Source organism: Gopherus flavomarginatus, chromosome 1, assembly GCF_025201925.1.
Source record: "Gopherus flavomarginatus isolate rGopFla2 chromosome 1, rGopFla2.mat.asm, whole genome shotgun sequence".
Classification (NCBI taxonomy): domain Eukaryota; kingdom Metazoa; phylum Chordata; order Testudines; family Testudinidae; genus Gopherus; species Gopherus flavomarginatus.
This window is the reverse complement of record NC_066617.1, coordinates 210,021,713-210,040,950: the sequence shown is the minus strand read 5'-3', so window position 1 is coordinate 210,040,950 and position 19,238 is coordinate 210,021,713. Positions and strand designations below refer to the sequence as shown.

The following is a 19,238-nucleotide window of genomic DNA, read 5'->3' as shown; positions in this document are numbered from 1 at the left end:
CGTCTAGTGGTTTTTGGTTCCCAACTTGAGGCCAGAAGGTGGGAACTCAGCAAAAATAAGGCCTCTTTAAGGTTTCTCAGGTTTGGGCATCCAGAAGTCACTGGTCACTTTGGAAAAGTTCGAGTCCTGAGTTTCTTTAACCATTTTAATTGAGATCTCTTCTGGGACTTCTCAAGGAATGGTTGTCCCCTACTGTCTGCCTTATGCTATGAATTGAAGAGAATACTATTGTAGTAACAGCTTATGGGGCGGGGAGGGAGCGATACAGTGTTACACTTGCTCTAAGTCCTGTGACTAAATTCACCTGACCCCACACTTAAAATACAGCTTTACTCTGCGACACTGCTCAGTTCCCCATTTTGCAGCTTGGGAACACAAAGCTGTAAATGTATTTAATTTAATACCTTCCAGCACTTCTCCATTACAAACGGTCTCATTATATGGTTGTGCCATTTCCTTTCTTCTTTTTACAAACATTCTACCCACATATCTCTTCGCCATAAAGACTGGCTGACTGCGTGCTATTATGTGTTTGTAATTATACCGCTATCTGTGCTGGGGATACAATAGGGGATGTAACTATATGCCATTGTATGTACTACCAACACAAGTGTAACCTGCGGGGAAGCTCATGACCTCTTTGCTTTCTTGATGGTTTCCAGGTCGAAGTTTTTGAATGACAAATGGATGACCCAGAAAGGGTTCATGAAAGAAGAAGATGACATCATTAACAAACCTTGGTAAGGCAGTCATGGTCACTTGAGTTTTGTGAGCCTCTTGCAATGGGGCGGGCTTGCAATGTTTCCTTGTCTGTTTGAACTGATCCTCTATACATTTGGTGAGATGGTGAAGCCTACTTAATTCAGTAGAAATCTTTCGAGTTATTCACTTTGAGAAAGGTTTGATACTTTAGCCTCGGTGACACCTGCAATTCTTAAGTGAATGAAAACGCTTTAAACTCTCCCTCCAGCCCAGTTATTCGTGGTGATTTAATGTCTCATTGATGTTTATGGTGTCATCTACTATTAATTAGGCAGGGTGACATGCATATATGCTTTTTGGGCACAGGGAACTGTCTTGTTCTTTATTCGTGCAGCACCTAGCACAATGAGGCCCTGGTCCATGACTAGCACTCCTAGGCACTGCAGTAACATAAATAATAATCCTTTGTCAAGTACAGTGAAATGGACATTGTCAACTTGACATCTAGTCAGTATCAAAACAGTTAAAAGAAGTTTGGGGGTACTTAACTGCCCTCAGGCCCTTGCTAGTCTTCATGGTTTTACAGTCCCTCTTTCCATCTTTAAACAAATCCCTGCCTGTCTCTCCTGTTGCTGCTGGAAGACCCACACACAAACAGGAGGAGAAAAGTTTGCTAACAGTCTGTACAAAGAACACCGATCGGACCCAGAGTGAGCAAATTGGAAAAATACCTTCTAATGTCTTTATTGATATTGTGGTAATGCTCTGAAGCAGGGCCGGCTTTATGAACTGCGGGGCCCAATTGGAATACCCGGGGCTTCAGTGGCTCTTTGGCGATGGGAGGTCCGCTCCGGGTCTTCCATGGCACCGAAGGACCCCCCGCTGCTGAAATGCCACCAAAGACCCGGAGTGGACCAGGTAAGTAAAAAAAAAAAAAAAAAAAAAATGTAAAAAGGCGCCTAAGGCGCAGGGCCCTCTTAGGCGCGGGGCCCGATTCTGGGGAATCGGGGGAATTGGCCTAAAGCCAGCCCTGCCCAGAAGCCCCAGGTAGGATTTGGACTCTGCTGTACTACATGCTGTGCTAACAGAATAAGGGACACACTCTGCTCCAAAGAGCTTAGTTTTTTACAGTTGTTTAGATGGTCAGCAGTTTGGGGCAGGGACTGACTGTCTCTTATTCTGTGTATGTACAGTGCCGTGTACAGTAGGGCTGTGACCTTTGCTGGGGCCTCTTGACATGACGCATGACAAATAATGGATATTTAGTTTTGAGCCAAGATGCAAACTGTGGTTGTACCAGGCAGTTGGATGCAATGGAAGCTGAGGGTAATGCTGATAGGAGCACATGACTCCACAAACTATCTAAGTGTCTCACTAAATGGCTTCAAGTCCATTAAAATGTTCTTTTCCCTTTTTTGTAAATGACCAACTGGAGGTATCGGTAATTTCTGCTGGCCATCTGCCATTCAAAGATAGGAATCAAATAAAATGGAAAAGGGACACAGTTGTAATTATTTCACTTCCTGAGTTCTGAAGACCCAAGTGAGCCTTTCTGCTGGTTGTGAGGGGAAATTCTGCAAGGTATTTTAAGGTATTTCAGAATGATCAGATGAGTTGTTGTAAAACCTATGTGTTTTGTCTACAGGTGGTGGCACCTCAAAGTTCAGGAATTAAGTCTCTCTGCTCCCCTGACAGTGCTTCCAGGTGTCACCTGTGAAAAGACCATTGAAATCCTCCGAGAGAAGGGATTTGACCAGGCACCAGTGGTTGATGAATGTGGGTATGTTCAGATATCAATATCTTCCTCCCTTCCCTCCCCTTCCAAAACAAACCTATAAGTCAAGTTTCTATTTCTTATAGACTCATAGACTCTAGGACTGGAAGGGACCTCGAGAGGTCATCGAGTCCAGTCCCCTGCCCTCATGGCAGAACCAAATACTGTCTAGACCATCCCTGATAGACATTTATCTAACCTACTCTTAAATATCTCCAGAGATGGAGATTCCACAACCTCCCTAGGCAATTTATTCCAGTGTTTAACTACCCTGACAGTTAGGAACTTTTTCCTAATGTCCAACCTAAATCTCCCTTGCTGCAGTTTAAGCCCATTGCTTCTTGTTCTATCATCAGAGGCTAAGGTGAACAAGTTTTCTCCCTCCTCCTGATGACACCCTTTTAGATACCTGAAAACTGCTGTCATGTACCCTCTCAGTCTTCTCTTTTCCAAACTAAATAAACTCAATTCTTTCAGCCTGCCTTCATAGGTCATGTTCTCAAGACCTTTAATCATTCTTGTTGCTCTTCTCTGGACCCTCTCCAATTTCTCCACATCTTTCTTGAAATGCGGTGCCCAGAACTGGACACAATACTCCAGTTGAGGCCTAACCAGCGCAGAGTAGAGCCAAAGAATGACTTCTCGTGTCTTGTTTACAACACACCTGTTAATGCATCCCAGAATCACGTTTGCTTTTTTTGCAACAGTATCACACTGTTGACTCATATTTAGCTTGTGGTCCGCTATGACCTCTAGATCTTTCTGCCATACTCCTTCCTAGACAGTCTCTTCCCATTCTGTATGTGTGAAACTGATTGTTCCTTCCTAAGTGGAGCACTTTGCATTTGTCTTTACTGAACTTCATCCGGTTTACCTCAGACCATTTCTCCAATTTGTCCAGATCATTTTGAATTTTGACCCTGTCCTCCAAAGCAGTTGCAATCCCTCCCAGTTTGGTATCGTCTGCAAACTTAATAAGCATACTTTCTATGCCAACATCTAAGTCGTTGATGAAGATATTGAACAGAGCCGGTCCCAAAACAGACCCCTGTGGAACCCCACTTGTTATACCTTTCCAGCAGGATTGGGGGCCATTAATAACTACTCTCTGAGTACGGTTATCCAGCCAGTTATGCACCCACCTTATAGTAGCCCCATCTAAATGGTATTTGCCTAGTTTATCGATAAGGATATCATGTGAGACCGTATCAAATGCCTTACTGAAGTCTAGGTATACCACATCCACCGCTTCTCCCGTATCCACAAAGCTCGTTATCCTATCAAAGAAAGCTGTCAGATTGGTTTGATGCCATTTGTTCTTTACAAAACCATGCTGGCTATTCCCTGTCACCTTACCACCTTCCAAGTGTTTGCAGATGATTTCTTTAATTACTTGCTCCATTATCTTCCCTGGCACAGAAGTTAAACTAACTGGTCTGTAGTTTCCTGGGTTGTTTTTATTTCCCTTTTTATAGATGGGCACTATATTTGCCCTTTTCCAGTCTTCTGGAATCTCTCCCGTCTCCCATGACTTTCCAAAGATAATAGCTAGAGGCTCAGATACCTCCTCTATTAACTCCTTGAGTATTCTAGGATGCATTTCATCAGGCCCTGGTAACTTGCAGGCATCTAACTTTTTTCTAAGTGATTTTAACTTGCTCTTTTTTTATTTTATCTTTTAAACCTACCCCCTTCCCATAAGCATTCACTATGTTAGACATTCCTTCAGACTTCTCAGTGAAGACCGAAACAAAGAAGTCGTTAAACATCTCTGCCATTTCCAAGTTTCCTGTTACTGTTTCTCCCTCCTCACTGAGCAGTGGGCCTACTCTGTCCTTGGTCTTCCTCTTGCTTCTAATGTATTGATAAAAAGTTTTCTTGTTTCCCTTTATTCCCATAGCTAGTTTGAGCTCATTTTGTGCCTTTGCCTTTCTAATCTTGCCGCTGCATTCCTGTGTTATTTGCCTACATTCATCCTTTGTAATCTGACCTAGTTTCCATTTTTTATATGACTCCTTTTTATTCTGTAGGTCATGCAAGATCTCGTGGTTAAGCCAAGGTGGTCTTTTGCCACATTTTCTATCTTTCCTACCCATTGGAATAGCTTGCTTTTGGGCCCTTAATAGCGTCCCTTTGAAAAACTGCCAACTTTCCTCAGCTGTTTTTCCCCTCAGTCTTGATTCCCATGGGACCTTACCTATCAGCTCTCTGAGCTTACCAAAATCCGCCTTCCTGAAATCCATTGTCTCTATTTTGCTGTACTCCCTTCTACCCTTCCTTAGAATTGCAGACTCTGTGATTTCATGATCACTTTCACCCAAGCTTCCTTCTACTTTCAAATTCTCAACGAGTTCCTCCCTATTAGTTAAAATCAAGTCTAGAACAGCTTCCCCCTAGTAGCTTTCTCAACCTTCTGAAATAAAAAGTTGCCTGCAATGCAGTCCAGGAACTTATTGGATAGTCTGTGCCCCGTGGTGTTATTTTCCCAACATATATCTGGATAGTTGAAGTCCCCCATCACCACCAAATCTTGGGCTTTGGATGATTTTGTTGGTTGTTTAAAAAAAGCCTCATCCACCTCTTCCACCTGGTTAGGTGGCCTGTAGTAGACTCCTAGCACGACATCACCCTTGTTTTTTACCCCTTTTATCCTAACCCAGAGAATCTCATCACTTCCGTCTCCTATGTCCATCTCCACCTCAGTCCAAGTGTGTACATTTTTAATATATAAGGCAACACCTCCTCCATTTTTCCCCTGTCTATCCTTCCTGAGCAAACTATACCCATCCACACCAACATTCCAGTCATGTGTATTATCCCACCAAGTTTCAGTGATGCCAACAATGTCATAGTTGTATTTATTTATTAGCATTTCCAGTTCTTCCTGCTTATTACCCATACTTCTCACATTTGTATATAGGCATCTAAGATACTGGTTTGATCTTGCCTCTCAGTTTTGCCCTGACCCTCCTTTTTCTCTGCCATTATAGCCCACGTTTCCTCTTGTTTCCGACCCTTCTCCCAGGTCTTCATGTTCCCCACTTACCTGTGGGCTTTGCTGACCTGTCCCTGTCGAACCTAGTTTAAAGCCCTTCTCACTAGGTTAGCCAGTCTGTGTGCAAATAGGGTCTTTCCCCTCCTCGAAAGGTGAATGCCATCTCTGCCTAGCAGTCCTTCCTCAAATAGCATCCCATGGTCGAGGAAGCCAAAGCCCTCCTGGCGACACCATCTTCGCAGCCAGGCATTCGCCTCCATGATGCATCTATTGTTTACACACAGTAAATGAGAAGTGTGCCTTCTGTCACTTCATTCTCCAGGATCTCCTGCAGGGTCAGCAAGAGTTCAGAAATGTCATATTACATACCACACAGCTTTCAGATTTAAAATGCTGTCCTGTCAGGACTACTCCGCTCTTGGTCTAGTAGGTCTCTAGCTACCAGGACCTTCTATTTGAAATGTCTGTCTATAATGAAGAAGTCCCTCCATTTTTGTCTGGGGGATCTTTGTGAACTCCTGGTAAGGAATAGATCAAAGTGAAACTTCTCATTTAATAAAACTGAGGGTGAACCATCACCTCTGCAGGGTTGGGTGTTCTCCCCAGATTCTTCGTGGCATTTCGCTGCAGTGGAAGCTGGAAAGTGGTCACTAACCTGGGCCTAAAGAAATGTTTTAAATCTCAAACCTTGTAGCCATGTCCAGCATCTTCTTTCCTTCAGCCTCCATTGGTGAGCGTGCCGAATGGCAGAAAGCTGAATGCTGATCTTTAGTGGGCTAGTGACCTTAGCCTTGTATCAGGTTTCTTATGGAGGCCAGCAGAGACTATTTAGATCTGCAAGTTCATTTAAACCACACACAGTCGTGATCAGACAACTGAGTGATTGGATAGACAGGGAAAACCACTAGTTCACCAAAATCTTCTATTACTAGGTAGGAGCTCTGAGTCCTTGCCACAGTGTCCATCAGCCTTGTCATTTGAAATCCTTCTGAATTTAGCATGTGCCAGCACACTCCATAGTTAAGTTCATTTTGGCTCTGGGAGTTGAGCACAGCCAGGTAGAAGGGAGGTCAGTAAAATGGCTAATTATAGCAAAACTAGGGAAAACTCTCATTTTAAATGTGATCCAGCCAGGACATTCCCATCCAAACCCAAGGCTTTCCCAGAAAACTGCCATGTCTGATCACCCAAGTTTTGAGTCTCCTTGCAGAGCAGTTAACTAGCTTGGGGGGTATCTCCACAGCAGAGAGCTTCCCAGCCCAGGTCGACAGGCTTGGTCTTGTGCTACCACGCTACAAATAGCTGTGTAGATGCTGGAGCTTAGGCTCTGAAGCCCACCCTCTTCCCTAAACCACAGAGCCCAAGCTGCAGCATCTATGCAGCTATTTTTTACTGCAGAAGCGTAAGCCTGAGTCTGTCGACCTGGACTCGGAGCGGGCTGCCACTCACTGCGTAGACACACGCTTGGTGGCCCTGTCTGCAGTGACAGTGCAGAGATGAGGGAGAGCTGCACTGACAGTGCAGAGATGAGGGAGAGCTGCACTGTCCACCTCCCCCCAGTGAGGGGGATAGGGGTTTCGGAACCCAGGCTGTAGCCCCAGCAGGAACATCTGCGCTGCTGTTCCTAGCCCCACAAGGCTGAGTCGATTGATCCAGGCTCTGAGCCTCGGAGCTGTTTGGTTTTTCTTTGCTGTATAGACATACCCTCAGAATCTGAGATCACCACCTCTGAAAATGGTGATCTACACCATTAAACTGACTTTTGGGCATCCCTCTGAGGAAAGCCTGCTGAGAGTGCAGTTCACTTGTCTCTAGAAAACCCGGAGTGTCTGACATTGTTTGACCATACCTCCTCTTTCCAGTGTGATTCTGGGAATGGTTACCCTTGGGAACATGCTTTCATCATTACTTGCTGGGAAAGTTCAGCCATCAGATCATGTCAGCAAAGTAATCTACAAGCAATTCAGACAGGTAATCCTGCTCTCTGTTTACTTCTTTACTTTTCAATTATTATTGTAGGTGTCCGAGCATTACAGTGGCATAGGCTGGAGTAAGGTTTGAAGTGAGGCCATACACAAACTTCTCTTTGAGAATGTGCCACTATGCATGCAGACCTGGGCTTGGATCTCATTTCAGTCTCTAAATTCAGCCTGGGGTCGTTGACAGGCTCCCAGACTTGAGTTGGTTTATGGTGCTGCATCAGACCATTGAACGTTTGTGGGTTTGATAGGGACTTTTTTTCTTGTCATAGGGGTTTCTTTTCATGTCCCCCCCGCACACACCTGAATGTAAAACTGGGTGGTGTGAGCCTCCATGGGATGAAATAATTGAACTTCCAACAGCTCTTTTGTGTAAATTCCAGTGGCAGTTGAAACCAGCAAGTGCTCGCTTTGCAACAAAGACTGGAATTGTCACAAGCTGGTGACTGATTAGTTCTGACTGCCATCAAAGTGCATGAAGCATTATGCCAGGCAAGTCTACCTAGCAGTCAGCTGTGCCATATTTATCATATAGTAAATGGGTATAATGGTACTGAGCTCCTGTGTAAAGCGTTTGGAGATCTACTGATAAGCACTACAAGAGCTAGGTGATGTTATCATTAACTGGGAAGTTTATGACACTCAAAATAAATAGTAAGCTATTATGTTTTGGTGAAAGGCCCTCCTTTGTGTGGAAGGATTGTGATATAGCTTTCTTCAGGCTTTAGATTCAATATTACATTTAGTAGTAAATTAAGTCCATAATGGATTTTAATTATTAATATTTAAAATTCTAGGGAGGGAACTGTATTCAACTATATCTAATTATTATATTCTCATGTATAATCTACTGGCTGCTTGTTTTATAGCTTGGGAAAAGGAGGAGCCGCTAGCGCTTTATAGACAAAATTAAAGAAAAATATTTTTTTCTCCCTAGACGTCAAATCAAGCATCAGGTGAAACTCTGGTGTGTAACAAAACTGTTTAGTTCCTGTTGTCCCTCACTTTGCTGGTCCCTTTGTTGCTTGTGCCTGTATCTGTAATAGTCAGTTCTTTGTGCCTCTCCTCCCGTTTTCTCCTGAAATACTCTGAGCATCCCTCTTTTCCCCAGCTCCGTCCCCTAGTATCTGCCACTGCTAATGTGCTGGCAAAAATACAGTTCTGTTTTTTAAAAAAAATCTGAATTGCTGCTATTATTATTTTGTCTTACTGTAGTACCTAGGAGCCCAAGTTGGGAACCAGAACCCCATTGTGCTAGGTGCTCTATAGACACAGAACAAAAATAGTTTCTGCCCCAAGGTGCTGGTAATCTAAGTATATAAAAGAAAAACAAAAAAATCCTAGATGTTTGCTTTTTTTATTTTCAAACTAATTTGGAATCTGTGCCAGTGAAATTGGGAAACATTTAAGAGTCCTCATTGTCCCAAAGATGATGTCAAGTATTGTTTGAAGGAACAGATCTTTGTTAAGGCACGCTTCAAATAAAATGGATATGGTTGGTATGACTGGAAGGTAAAGTGATCCTAGTGAAAAAAAGAAACCCTTCTCAAGTATGGCAGTCACAATAATTTTCTTACCAACTGGTCACCTTACATTTGAAGAAGAATTACTCTTTTGATTTAAAATACTGAGATATGCATTTACCCTCCTGAAACCATGAAACATTACAGTCATAAAATAACCTATTCAAAAACAGGTACTGCAGATTACCAAATAGAGAGGATGGGCCATCCTTGTGAGAAAGGCACGAGACTGAGAGTCATGGAATCTGAGTGGTGGTGTTGGGATTAACAGCAGGTCCCAAAGTATGCTGGGCATTATGTAGGTGTATAGGAAAAAACAGCTGCCTTGAGAAGTTACCAAACTAAACAGACCAAAACAGACACAGTGGAGAAAGTGAGAACTGACAGTCAAAGCAGTCATTGTGATTGGCTGTGTGTTGCTAGTTTTTCTGTAGTTTTTTAAAACTCTTTTTTGGAGTAGAGGTAGACTGAGGGGAAATATCAGGATCAGATGTTAGCAGGAGCAGTAAAAATGTTACAGGAGGTGGATATACCACTCCACATGAGTGAAGGTGCCAGCGGAGGGAGTATGATGGAGAAAAGAGACCAGAGCAGTAACCAACTTCCTGCATGACCTTGGGCAAGTTGCTTAGCCTGTCCTGAGCATTAGTTTCCCCATCCATGAATAATGATCCTTCCTCAGAGGAATGGTGTCCATCTTAAATTCCTGAATGTCTGTAAAGTGTTTGGAGAACTTCAAGTTGCTAGTACCCCAGAGTATTAAAATTAATATGAACGGGAAATAGAAAAGAGATACTAAACCTCAAATTTCCTTTTTATTTTATTTTGAAAATCAGCCTCTATTCTTGCACCCAAGCTTTTTGCACCAATAATTCTGGGTGCCTAAGGGTTTGTATGTTCTCAGGCTCATTTCTGCTTGCACAAATCTGGCTGCTACACCTTATCTGATTTGTGTGGTTCATATTCAACATACACAATTTGTTTTAACCTGAGAATCTTTACTGGAACAAGCTCTTATTTTGCTGTAAGCTAATCTTTTCCATAAATAAAACTTTCCTAACTGATATGAAGTAACAATGTATCTGTAATTATCATGGCTCAGGAGCTGTATCCTGGGGAATAATAACTGGCCTGAGGCATTAGTTGGCATCCTTATGCATTGCCTTGTGTCACTAATACCAACAGGTCATTAATCCGTGAGAAATTTCCCACAATGAGATAGTTGTTGCTATGTCAACTGAGAAGGGGAGAAATAGAATTTTTAGTGGGAGATGCATTTTCTGTTTGTATAGACACTTCATTAGATCTGGTTGGGAACTGGAATTTCCATTTGACAGGGAATTCCACAATTTCTAACTTTGTTTTCATTCCAATTCAAAGTGAAACACCGAAGTGTTAAAAATTCCCACAGAACAAGTATTTTGAAAAGATTTAGTTAGAGGTCAATTCGAACATTTTGTTTTGGGTTTTAACTTTAAAATTTTTATATCTTTAATTTAATTTTTTATCACCTTATCACTGACATTTTGCAATATGTCAAAACAAAGTCATTGAGAAATAAAGAAATCAAAATGTTTTGCTTAGATTTTTTTTCCAAATGAAACTTTTTGTCAAAATTGACATGTTCTCCCTGTCCCACCTTCTATTTAGCTGTGACAGTCTTTGCATGTTTTCCAGACCTGAAGAAGAGTTTTGGTGTAAGCTTGAAAGCTTGTCTCTCTCACCAACAGAATTTGGTCCAATAAAATATATTACCTCACCCACCTTGTCAAATTGGCATTTTCTGATGAAAATGTTCTGATGGGCCATTTTTTCAACCACCTCTGCAGCTCATGTTTAGAAAACAGTACCCTTCCCCATATGTTAGCTAATCAGATGATATGAAACATGTCTCAACATTCCATTTACCAGTGAACAAATCAGCTACATCTTGCCTCTGTTAGCCAGAGGATAGAGTTTCTGCCAGTTGGTAAGAAAACTTTTGAGCCTGATCCTATGGTAGTTTCATTGACATGAGAAGGAGTTTTGCCTCTGTACTGAATTGGGCCTTATATGCAAAATGCATGCCATCATATCTAACCCTTCCAGTCTTAGGGAGTCTTGAAGGTATATTTTAAAAGGTTATGGTGGGGAATAAACGAAATCAAATTCTGAAAGTTTCCCAGGATTTCCATTATGAATAACAAATACTTTAAATTGAAGCTTGCATTGTAGTTGCAAATCGTACACTCTAGTCGTGGCTTGTCCTAGCTTACCTTTACTTTAACAGTCATTGCATGTATATGTATTTGTGACACACATTAGTGTTTGCCAATCTATGTGCAAAGCCAGGGACTAAGAAAAGTAGGTGATTTATATAGATTTAGCTTAAAATGATTGCAGTTAGACTTGAGACTTGTGTTAAACTGCAATGTTTAAAGTCAGTGTGCTGCAGATAAAATATCTGTCATAAAGAAAGGAAAACTCGAACCTGCATGAAGGTGGAAGACAACACACAGTCTGCCTGGAGCCTTACTGAGTCAAGCCCTGGCTTGTGGCACAGTAACTTTCCATGTAGATAATCCCTTAGAGTCATATCCTGCTCTTGATCCACATCGAAAAGTCCCACACTGGTTGCAGAAGAAGAGACTCAAAGATCTGACCAGCCTTTTCCAGGTCTTAATTCAGTTATCTTCTCCCTTAATAGCTTGGGTGGGGTTTTTTGGTCTCCCTATTTTTTTAAATGTAAATGATAGGTGCCCAAATATCTTTGAGGATCCAGACTAACTGCTATTGATTTTCAGTGCGAATTTAGAAGCCTAAATATCTTTGAGGAACTGGGCTGTTGTCAATTTACACACACACACACACACACACACACACACACACACACACACACACACACACACACACACACACACACACACACACACACACGTACAGTAAATAAAGACTTTGTGCAGTCAGTCTGTCCTGTTTCTCCCACACACACAAACACCCCTTTAAAAAAAAAAAACCAAACATGGTGTAAGTCTCCTCTAGTTCACAGTATAGGAGCCCAAGCTCCATTTTCCAGTTCTGGCCATATTACTTACAGGAGAGGATTTATATCCCAGTCCAGCACTGAGGTCCTTGAACTTGCCTTGTATAGAGTACAGCCTTTGTCCTTCATCTGTGGTGTAACTTCACAGAAGTGTCCTTATAAAAGGTACAGCTGATACCCCGTATTACTTTTCAGATGGAAAATCACCCAGCTAATATGCCAGATTTGTCTTCAAATTGATGGGAGCACATAGATGATACCAAAACATGATTGTGCATGGAATGCAATTTTGTGCTTTCTTTTAAATACCCAGCAAATGAGATCAGCCTGAAGGGCCAAATTTTTAAACATATTAGTCACGTAACTCCCATGGGAATTAGGTGGCTAAATACCTTTCAAAAATCTGGTCTTTAGCGCTTAAATGTTCTGTGTTGCAAAAGAAAAGCCTTATAATCGTTTAAGCAGGTTCATTAAATTCTTGATTCTGAGTTCTTTGTTGCTTCTGAGTAGTATGTTAGCTTGAGTTTGGTTTGGGGTTTTTTTTGGTTGGCTTTTCTCACTGCTACCCTCCCCAAAACATCCTTTTTCCAAATCAACTTGCAGTCTGATTTCCTACCCCCTCATATCCATTCCCTCTGGGGTTGTACAGGTGAGTATATTCTCATGTTTACATAGCAACAGTCTTTCATTAGACACATGGAACACCGATTTTTATCTTAGTTTTTTTTAAAAAACTATCTCCTATCTTTTATTTTTTTGTGTACGTGTGTCAAAATGAAAATTTCAGGTGCTACTTCCCCTTAATTTTTTTCTTTTTTTCTTTTTGTCCAGCTTTTTTTCCAAAAACCACAGCATTTAACAAACCCCAAGAACTCAGTGGGATGTGAATTAATTAAGTAGTAGTTGTACTGTACAGCACTTTGAACACAAACAATGCTATGCAAGTGCTAATTTATTGTAATTTTAACGGTCTCTAAGATGGTGGGGGGGCAGGGGCTGTTGAACTTTTGTTATTACAGGACACTTTGCTTTTAAGTTTGGTAACTCTCTCTCTTTAGATTCATCTGAAAGACAGCTTGGGGAAACTTTCGCATATCCTGGAAATAGACCACTTTGCTCTAGTTGTACATGAACAGATTCAGTGTGAGTATAACATAACACACCTTGTAAAAGGTAGTGTATGGGGGAGTGTATATATAAATAGTACCAAATGACACTGTGAGCTGTTATGTTTAAGGCATTAGATATTGTGTGGCAAGAGTTGGTTGAGGCCTCTGGTTTACCCACCTTCCCCATGTAGGTATTCCTGTATAAGACCATTACCAACACTGGACCACGCGAACGATGAAATGATTAGAAACATTCTTTATAGTGAGATTCAAGAAGCTCAGTCTGCTTAGCTTAACAAAGAGTAAGTTAAGGGGTGACTTGATCACAATCTATAAGTATCCACGTGGGGAACGGAAATTAGATAAGAGGGTTCTTCCAGCTAGTAGACAAAGTTTTATAACAAGTTCCAGTAGTTGGAAGTTGAAGCTAGACAAATTCAGACCAGGAAAAAAGTGCACATTTATAACAAACTTACCAAGAGTTGTGGTAGAATTCACATCACTGGAAGTTCTTAAATCAAGAGTGGATGTTTTCCTAGAACTTTGCTCTAGTTCAAACAGGAATTAATTCAAGGAAGTCCTGTGGCCTGTGTTATTCAGGAGGTTAGACTACATGATCACAATGGTCCCGTCTGGCTTTCTAGTCTAAGAATCTATGAGCATTGTGACAATGCACCACTTTGCATTGAGAAAATGATTGACAACTAGCTTTTTTTGTGGGTGCTTAAAGTTGTGTAGAACACATCATAGCATCAGAGTCATTCAAATTTGTTCTCTCCATTCTGCATTACCTTGCATTTTTCTATACAGAATTTCACCTGTTCGTGTGTTACCCATTTGTTTGCTTTGTTAGGTCCCTCTGAAGTGACTCACAAGCCCCTCTAGACTTCACTAACCTAAACAGTTGTCTTTTGCAAATGTTTCCTCTTCACTGCTCACCCCATTTCTAGATCATTCAAATAATGCTAAGTACTAAGTCTCCTAGTACAGCACTGTGAGGCTCTTACATGGCTAACGTCTTCCATGTTGAAAACGCAACTAGTTCCTGATCCGTGACAGAAATGTACCTCTCTTCCCATGACTATTTAGCTTCCTTTGCAACCTTCTGAGTAAATTTAGCAAAGACTTTCATTTCAGTAATTCCTGGAGTACTGTCAATAAGAGTGGCAGCTCACCTTCATCTGAATGTATAATCAGTTGGGTAGGTTGGCTTCCTAACCATACCTGCAGGCCTCTGGTATTTTGGAGTCATAGTTGGCTTCTAGTTTTAGAAAGCAGTAGTATAAAAATTGAGTGTGTATTTGGTTTGAGCTGGCAAAGGTAGAAAAAATCTTCTTGTGTTTTTTCTGTAGATCACAGTGACGGCTCCTCCAGTAAGAGACAGATGGTGTTTGGCGTTGTTACAGCCATTGACTTGCTTAACTTTGTGACTGCACGGGAGCGGGAAAGAAGGGCCACCTAAGTTCAAGGATCACTCTGTTTGCAACATCTTCTGTGGCATTTTGCAGTCTCTAGAAAGAATCGGGTGTCTGTGTGTGTCTCTCTCTCTCTGTCTCTCTCTCTCCGTTAGAATTTTCTATCTCCTGTTTTTTGTTTTTAACATTCTAAAAATAAACACAGTGGGATCATCCTGACTGCTGTGATATAACAGCACATCTAAACGTTGCAGAGCTTTTCGGGATTGTTAGCTCTCAGCCTCCTGAAATTGGTTGATCTGCATAGAATTTATATAAAAAACAAATGTTAGACCTTACTGATTGTGCTTAAAGTCTAAAACACTGTTAACACGTAACTGAAGGTAATAAACTGAACAGTCACAGCCAAGCCATTGTGTTGGCAGCTGAGGCAAGAGCGATCTAGAAAGATTGTCTGTGAGACAGAGTGTTGCTCATTGACATAGAATGAGTCCAAGACACTGGATTTGGTGACAATATGGGTATGCCTTCCCTTGTAAAACATTTGTGTATCTTTTCACAATGAGATCGTTAACTTGAAACAGGGTTGAGGTAAATGCTGGACTCCAGCTATAGGGGTTTACCTCCAGCAGCTGTTTTGAGTCAGAGTTATCACTTGCCTTGTCTTAACTGAAGTATTGCAGTAAGGTAGCTAACACAAGAGAGTCATCTTACTGTAAAAGACACACCTTTTTATTAGTGAAGAGACAGCTTATATCATTTATTTTTACCTGGATGAATAAGCACAGGCATAAACAACAACAAATCAAAATCAGATCAAGCTCTCTAAAGAGCGAATTCTTACTGGTTGTGGCGTGTTTCATGCACAACAAGAAGGCAGCGCATTTCCCTGAAAACTTTTATCTAAGATTGACCTTCTACCTCAAACTGAAGTTCTTATGCCTACACGTAGGTCATATAATGTAATTCTCTCCAGTCAGGAGCAAGGGGAGGCCCTGTAAGATCCTTTCATTGCAGCCCCCTGGCTCCTCAAGTGCTTCTGAACTCTAGATGTCACTGCAGGGAAGAAACACGAGCTTCTGTGATGTATAACAAAACATAAACACATCTAGGACAAAATCCTGCCCTTCGTTAGACATATATAACTGGACTACAGGCAATAGGGCTGCATAGGTATGAGGGGGCAGAATTTGGCCCATAATATTTAACGAGTGTACTGAACACACTGTGACCAAACTTACCAGTGACCCACTGCAGTGGCATTGGATGAGCCAGTCAGAGGGGATGCTGTGCAGTTAGCTACATGTAACTCTGGATTTCTTTTAGCTACAGAGGTTTCTGGAGTCTCATTTGTGTCTGACTTGCATTAGTTTAGTGTGGCCCTTTCTTAAACTGTTCAGTTCACCTAACCATGTACACTGGCTAATAGCAGCTCTCAGCCACTCTGCAGTGGTTTATCTAATAACTCTACAGTGATGGGGGATGGGGGGAATCGATTTCCTATATCTATTATGACTGCTGTGATCCTCCTCTGATAGGTTATTTGCCACAATAAAGCTCTCTGCCAGCACAGAGAGGCTGTCTTGGCTTCTCACTCCCTTTAGCTGAAGCAGAAAAATTCCAGTTTAACACAAAAAGCCAGACAAAAACTCCCAAAGAATCTGCAGCTGTCAATCAACTAAAAGAGGATTTTTTTACACACACACACACACACACACACACACACACACACACACACACACACACACACACACACACACACACACACACACACACACACACACACACACACACACACACACACACACACACACACCCCCCCCCACCCACCCCCCATTTTCATTTCCTTCCTTCAGTCTCTGCAGGTGAGCGGGTCTCTTAGCCCCACAAATGCTGTCACACTTGCTTTACAGTTTGAAAATCTGCAGCCCCTCCCTCCCAATTCAGTTTTGAACACACTGTAAACAAAAGTATTAGTTATTCTGGGGACAGCAGCCTGGCTGGTGTGGAAAGGAGAGAAATGAATGTTGATGGGAGGTGAGAGTTAAGGCTGGCTTTGGAGGTTTCTTTACCTTCTGTATTGTGACAGTCTCTCTATTTTGTTTTGTAGATTTTTCTCTTTACTCTTTTAAGTTGAATATTAAAAAATTTCATCATAACTTCAGGCTGCTTCATGTTAACTCTTTAATGTCATGTCCATGGCTACTAAATGCTTCTGTCTTTGGCCTCTAAGCTTGTTCAACCCAGGGTATGATTACCTCAACACCAGGAGTTCCCTCGAGTTACTGTTTTATAACAGAAGTTACACAAAGTGTCTGAAAGACTTAAAAACTCTCCTTGTTGCTTGGAGCCAGTGAGCAGCTGCAAGCCGTAGCTTAGATAGCATTAAAGAAATGCTGCCTTCCTCTTGGTCCTGGACTGATTTAAGTAATTCTCTGACTAAATAAATTGATGGAACTGTCAGTGTCAGGAACTCGGAGAATACCAAGAAAGAGGCAGAACAGAGCTAGAAAGAGAAATGTAGACAAAAGTAATTAATACAGTGCAGCAATGAAATAGACACGCTGCCCCCTTCCCCACCAACAATACCAGTGGAAGGGAATCTAATAGACAGTTGCATCTGACAGAATCGTCCCAGTGCTGAAATGACTTGGACAAAAAGACATCAAATGCAGTGGTTTGTTCAAAGCTCCCTGTGTACTCTATGGCAGCAGTTCTCAAACTGGAGGTTAGGATTGCCTAAAAATCTTTCTATTTACTGTGCTGTGAAGACCAAATAAGGCTGGCAGGGAAGTGTGTTTGTGTGTGTTAAACTCAAGTCTTAGTTCTATTCAAGCTTTGGAAATATTTTTACTGGTGTGTGTCTGTGCCCTCCATATTATTTAGCTTATTGTAAACAGATGCTGGCCACCTTACTTAAAACTACTTTGCACAGGGATATTTGTTTAAATGTTGCATTGCATTTGTATGTCTTTCTCTTTAAATTTCATCCCTTTTGGTTTACTAGTGACTCTGTAAAAACATTAGCGTTTTCTTATATGAAGGGAGTTTTTCAACTAAATCTGTGTAATTGATCTTTGCAAGATTTCCTTGTAACTTCACCCATGTCAGATAAGGATTTAGAGAGAACTTTAAAGTCCTTCTTTCCACCCATGCCATATCTGTGGCTGACTCCAGAACTCCATGTATGTAGTACAGTTGCAGCCATGTTGGTCCCAGGATATTAGATAGACAAGGTGGTGAGGTAATATCCTGTATGGACTGACTTCTGCTGATGAGAGAGAGAAGCATTTGAGCCACACAGACCTTCATGTAACTTGAAAGCTTCTGGTCCAATAAAAGACACTCTCTCTCTCTCTCACCTTGTCTCTCTAGAATTCCAGGTAATTCTATTGCTCCCAATTAACAAACTTAATCTAATTCACACAGTTCATCACTGGAGGCTGTCTTAACCTATAGATTGCAATACTGAGCTTCATGCAGCAAGTAGTACACGCTGGTTTAAATGACATTAGCCATTGCAGACTTCATTCAGCGCTCTTTCTTACTGTTTAATGTCAACATGTAAGCCACTCTACAGTGATTAAGGGAAGTCTTTTATGTTTTAAAGGGAAAAAATCATTCAATACAATGTGCTATATTTATTGCACAAAAGTTCAATGTACGTTATAAAGAGTTCAATAAAAGCTACTTGAGTGACTTTAAATGGTTGGGTTTATTTTTAATTTTGCTGTTTGCAGTCCAAATTGAAAGTACCTTTGACTATAGATCTGTTGTGGAAATTTCCATCAGTTACAAGGCACCACCCAATTCCAACTGGTTGGCTGTAACGTTATCTGCCGTTTTTCATCTCTCTGGAAGAAGCTGGGCATATGTGAGGATCCTGGAAGGCAGCCATGTTTTATCTGCCCTATGTTTCATAACAGAACATAAAAGGCGAATGCTGAAGTGTTTACTGCAATGTTTACTTACCCACTTTGCAAGCCAGTATTGATTACTAATTGGACTGATATTTGCATTCATGAATGAATAGGAACAGTATGGATCAGTTAGCACTGCTGTGAGAACTTGGTGTCTTTTTTGGTTGTACAGTAAACTCACAGTGTTAATGGTGCATTAACAAAACTTTAGTTTTTAATTTTCATTCTTTTTTAAAAAATAAAGTGCCAGGAAAGAGGGAAAATGCGATCTGCATTGTTATGAAATTACTTGTTTGTGTGTTTTGCACAGTTACATAGCGTCTCACTTAATTGCTTATCTTAAACCAGAGTAGAAATGGTTTATTTGCCATGCACGAAAGTAAATATTTAATCTCCTAGAAAAAATAAGTTATAATTTGCACAGCAACAGCTCTTCACTGCGAACTAGCTACATGTGAAGTTTGAAAGCTCAAGTCTTTTAGATCTATGTGTATGAAGATCTTGATTTTTTTTTTTAAAGCAGAGAAATTATATACGGAATGCCCCCCCAGCCTCCATCAGTAAAGCTGGACAGATTTTTCCTCCAAAACTCCATTTTTGGTATCAATCAGAAGATTAGATTGTGTTCTTTTTTTCCCATTCTTTTTGGAATGTTTCAGCCCAGTGGGAGAATTTTGCAGGAAAGGAGTGACTATAGCCCACTTATAATAGAAGTCACAGTGTAACATCTGCTCTAACATTTTGTGACTTAGTGTTTTTTTAAGTTTGTCATTTGAGGTGTTGATCAGTGACCCAGTCT

At 41.2% G+C, this 19,238-nt stretch overlaps 1 protein-coding gene across 7 annotated transcripts in view; it reads left to right on the top strand.

The window, feature by feature from the left end:
* LOC127042979 (cystathionine beta-synthase-like) overlaps positions 1 to 16,335 on the top strand; it is a 102,350-nt gene extending 86,015 nt beyond the window's left edge. For 4 of the 7 annotated variants that reach the window (XM_050936599.1, XM_050936596.1, XM_050936598.1 and 1 more), the window contains 6 exons: positions 663 to 740; positions 2,348 to 2,482; positions 7,334 to 7,442; positions 8,388 to 8,417; positions 13,054 to 13,138; positions 14,457 to 16,334. In XM_050936599.1, coding sequence (XP_050792556.1) covers positions 663 to 740; positions 2,348 to 2,482; positions 7,334 to 7,442; positions 8,388 to 8,417; positions 13,054 to 13,138; positions 14,457 to 14,566 — 547 coding nt within the window. In that variant the 3' untranslated portion in view covers positions 14,567 to 16,334. Of the gene's footprint in view, positions 1 to 662; positions 741 to 2,347; positions 2,483 to 7,333; positions 7,443 to 8,319; positions 8,418 to 13,053; positions 13,139 to 14,456 lie in introns of those variants that run through there. The other 3 variants (XM_050936600.1, XM_050936601.1, XM_050936603.1) reach the window with 3 other exon arrangements.
* The last annotated feature ends 2,903 nt before the right edge of the window (positions 16,336 to 19,238 follow it).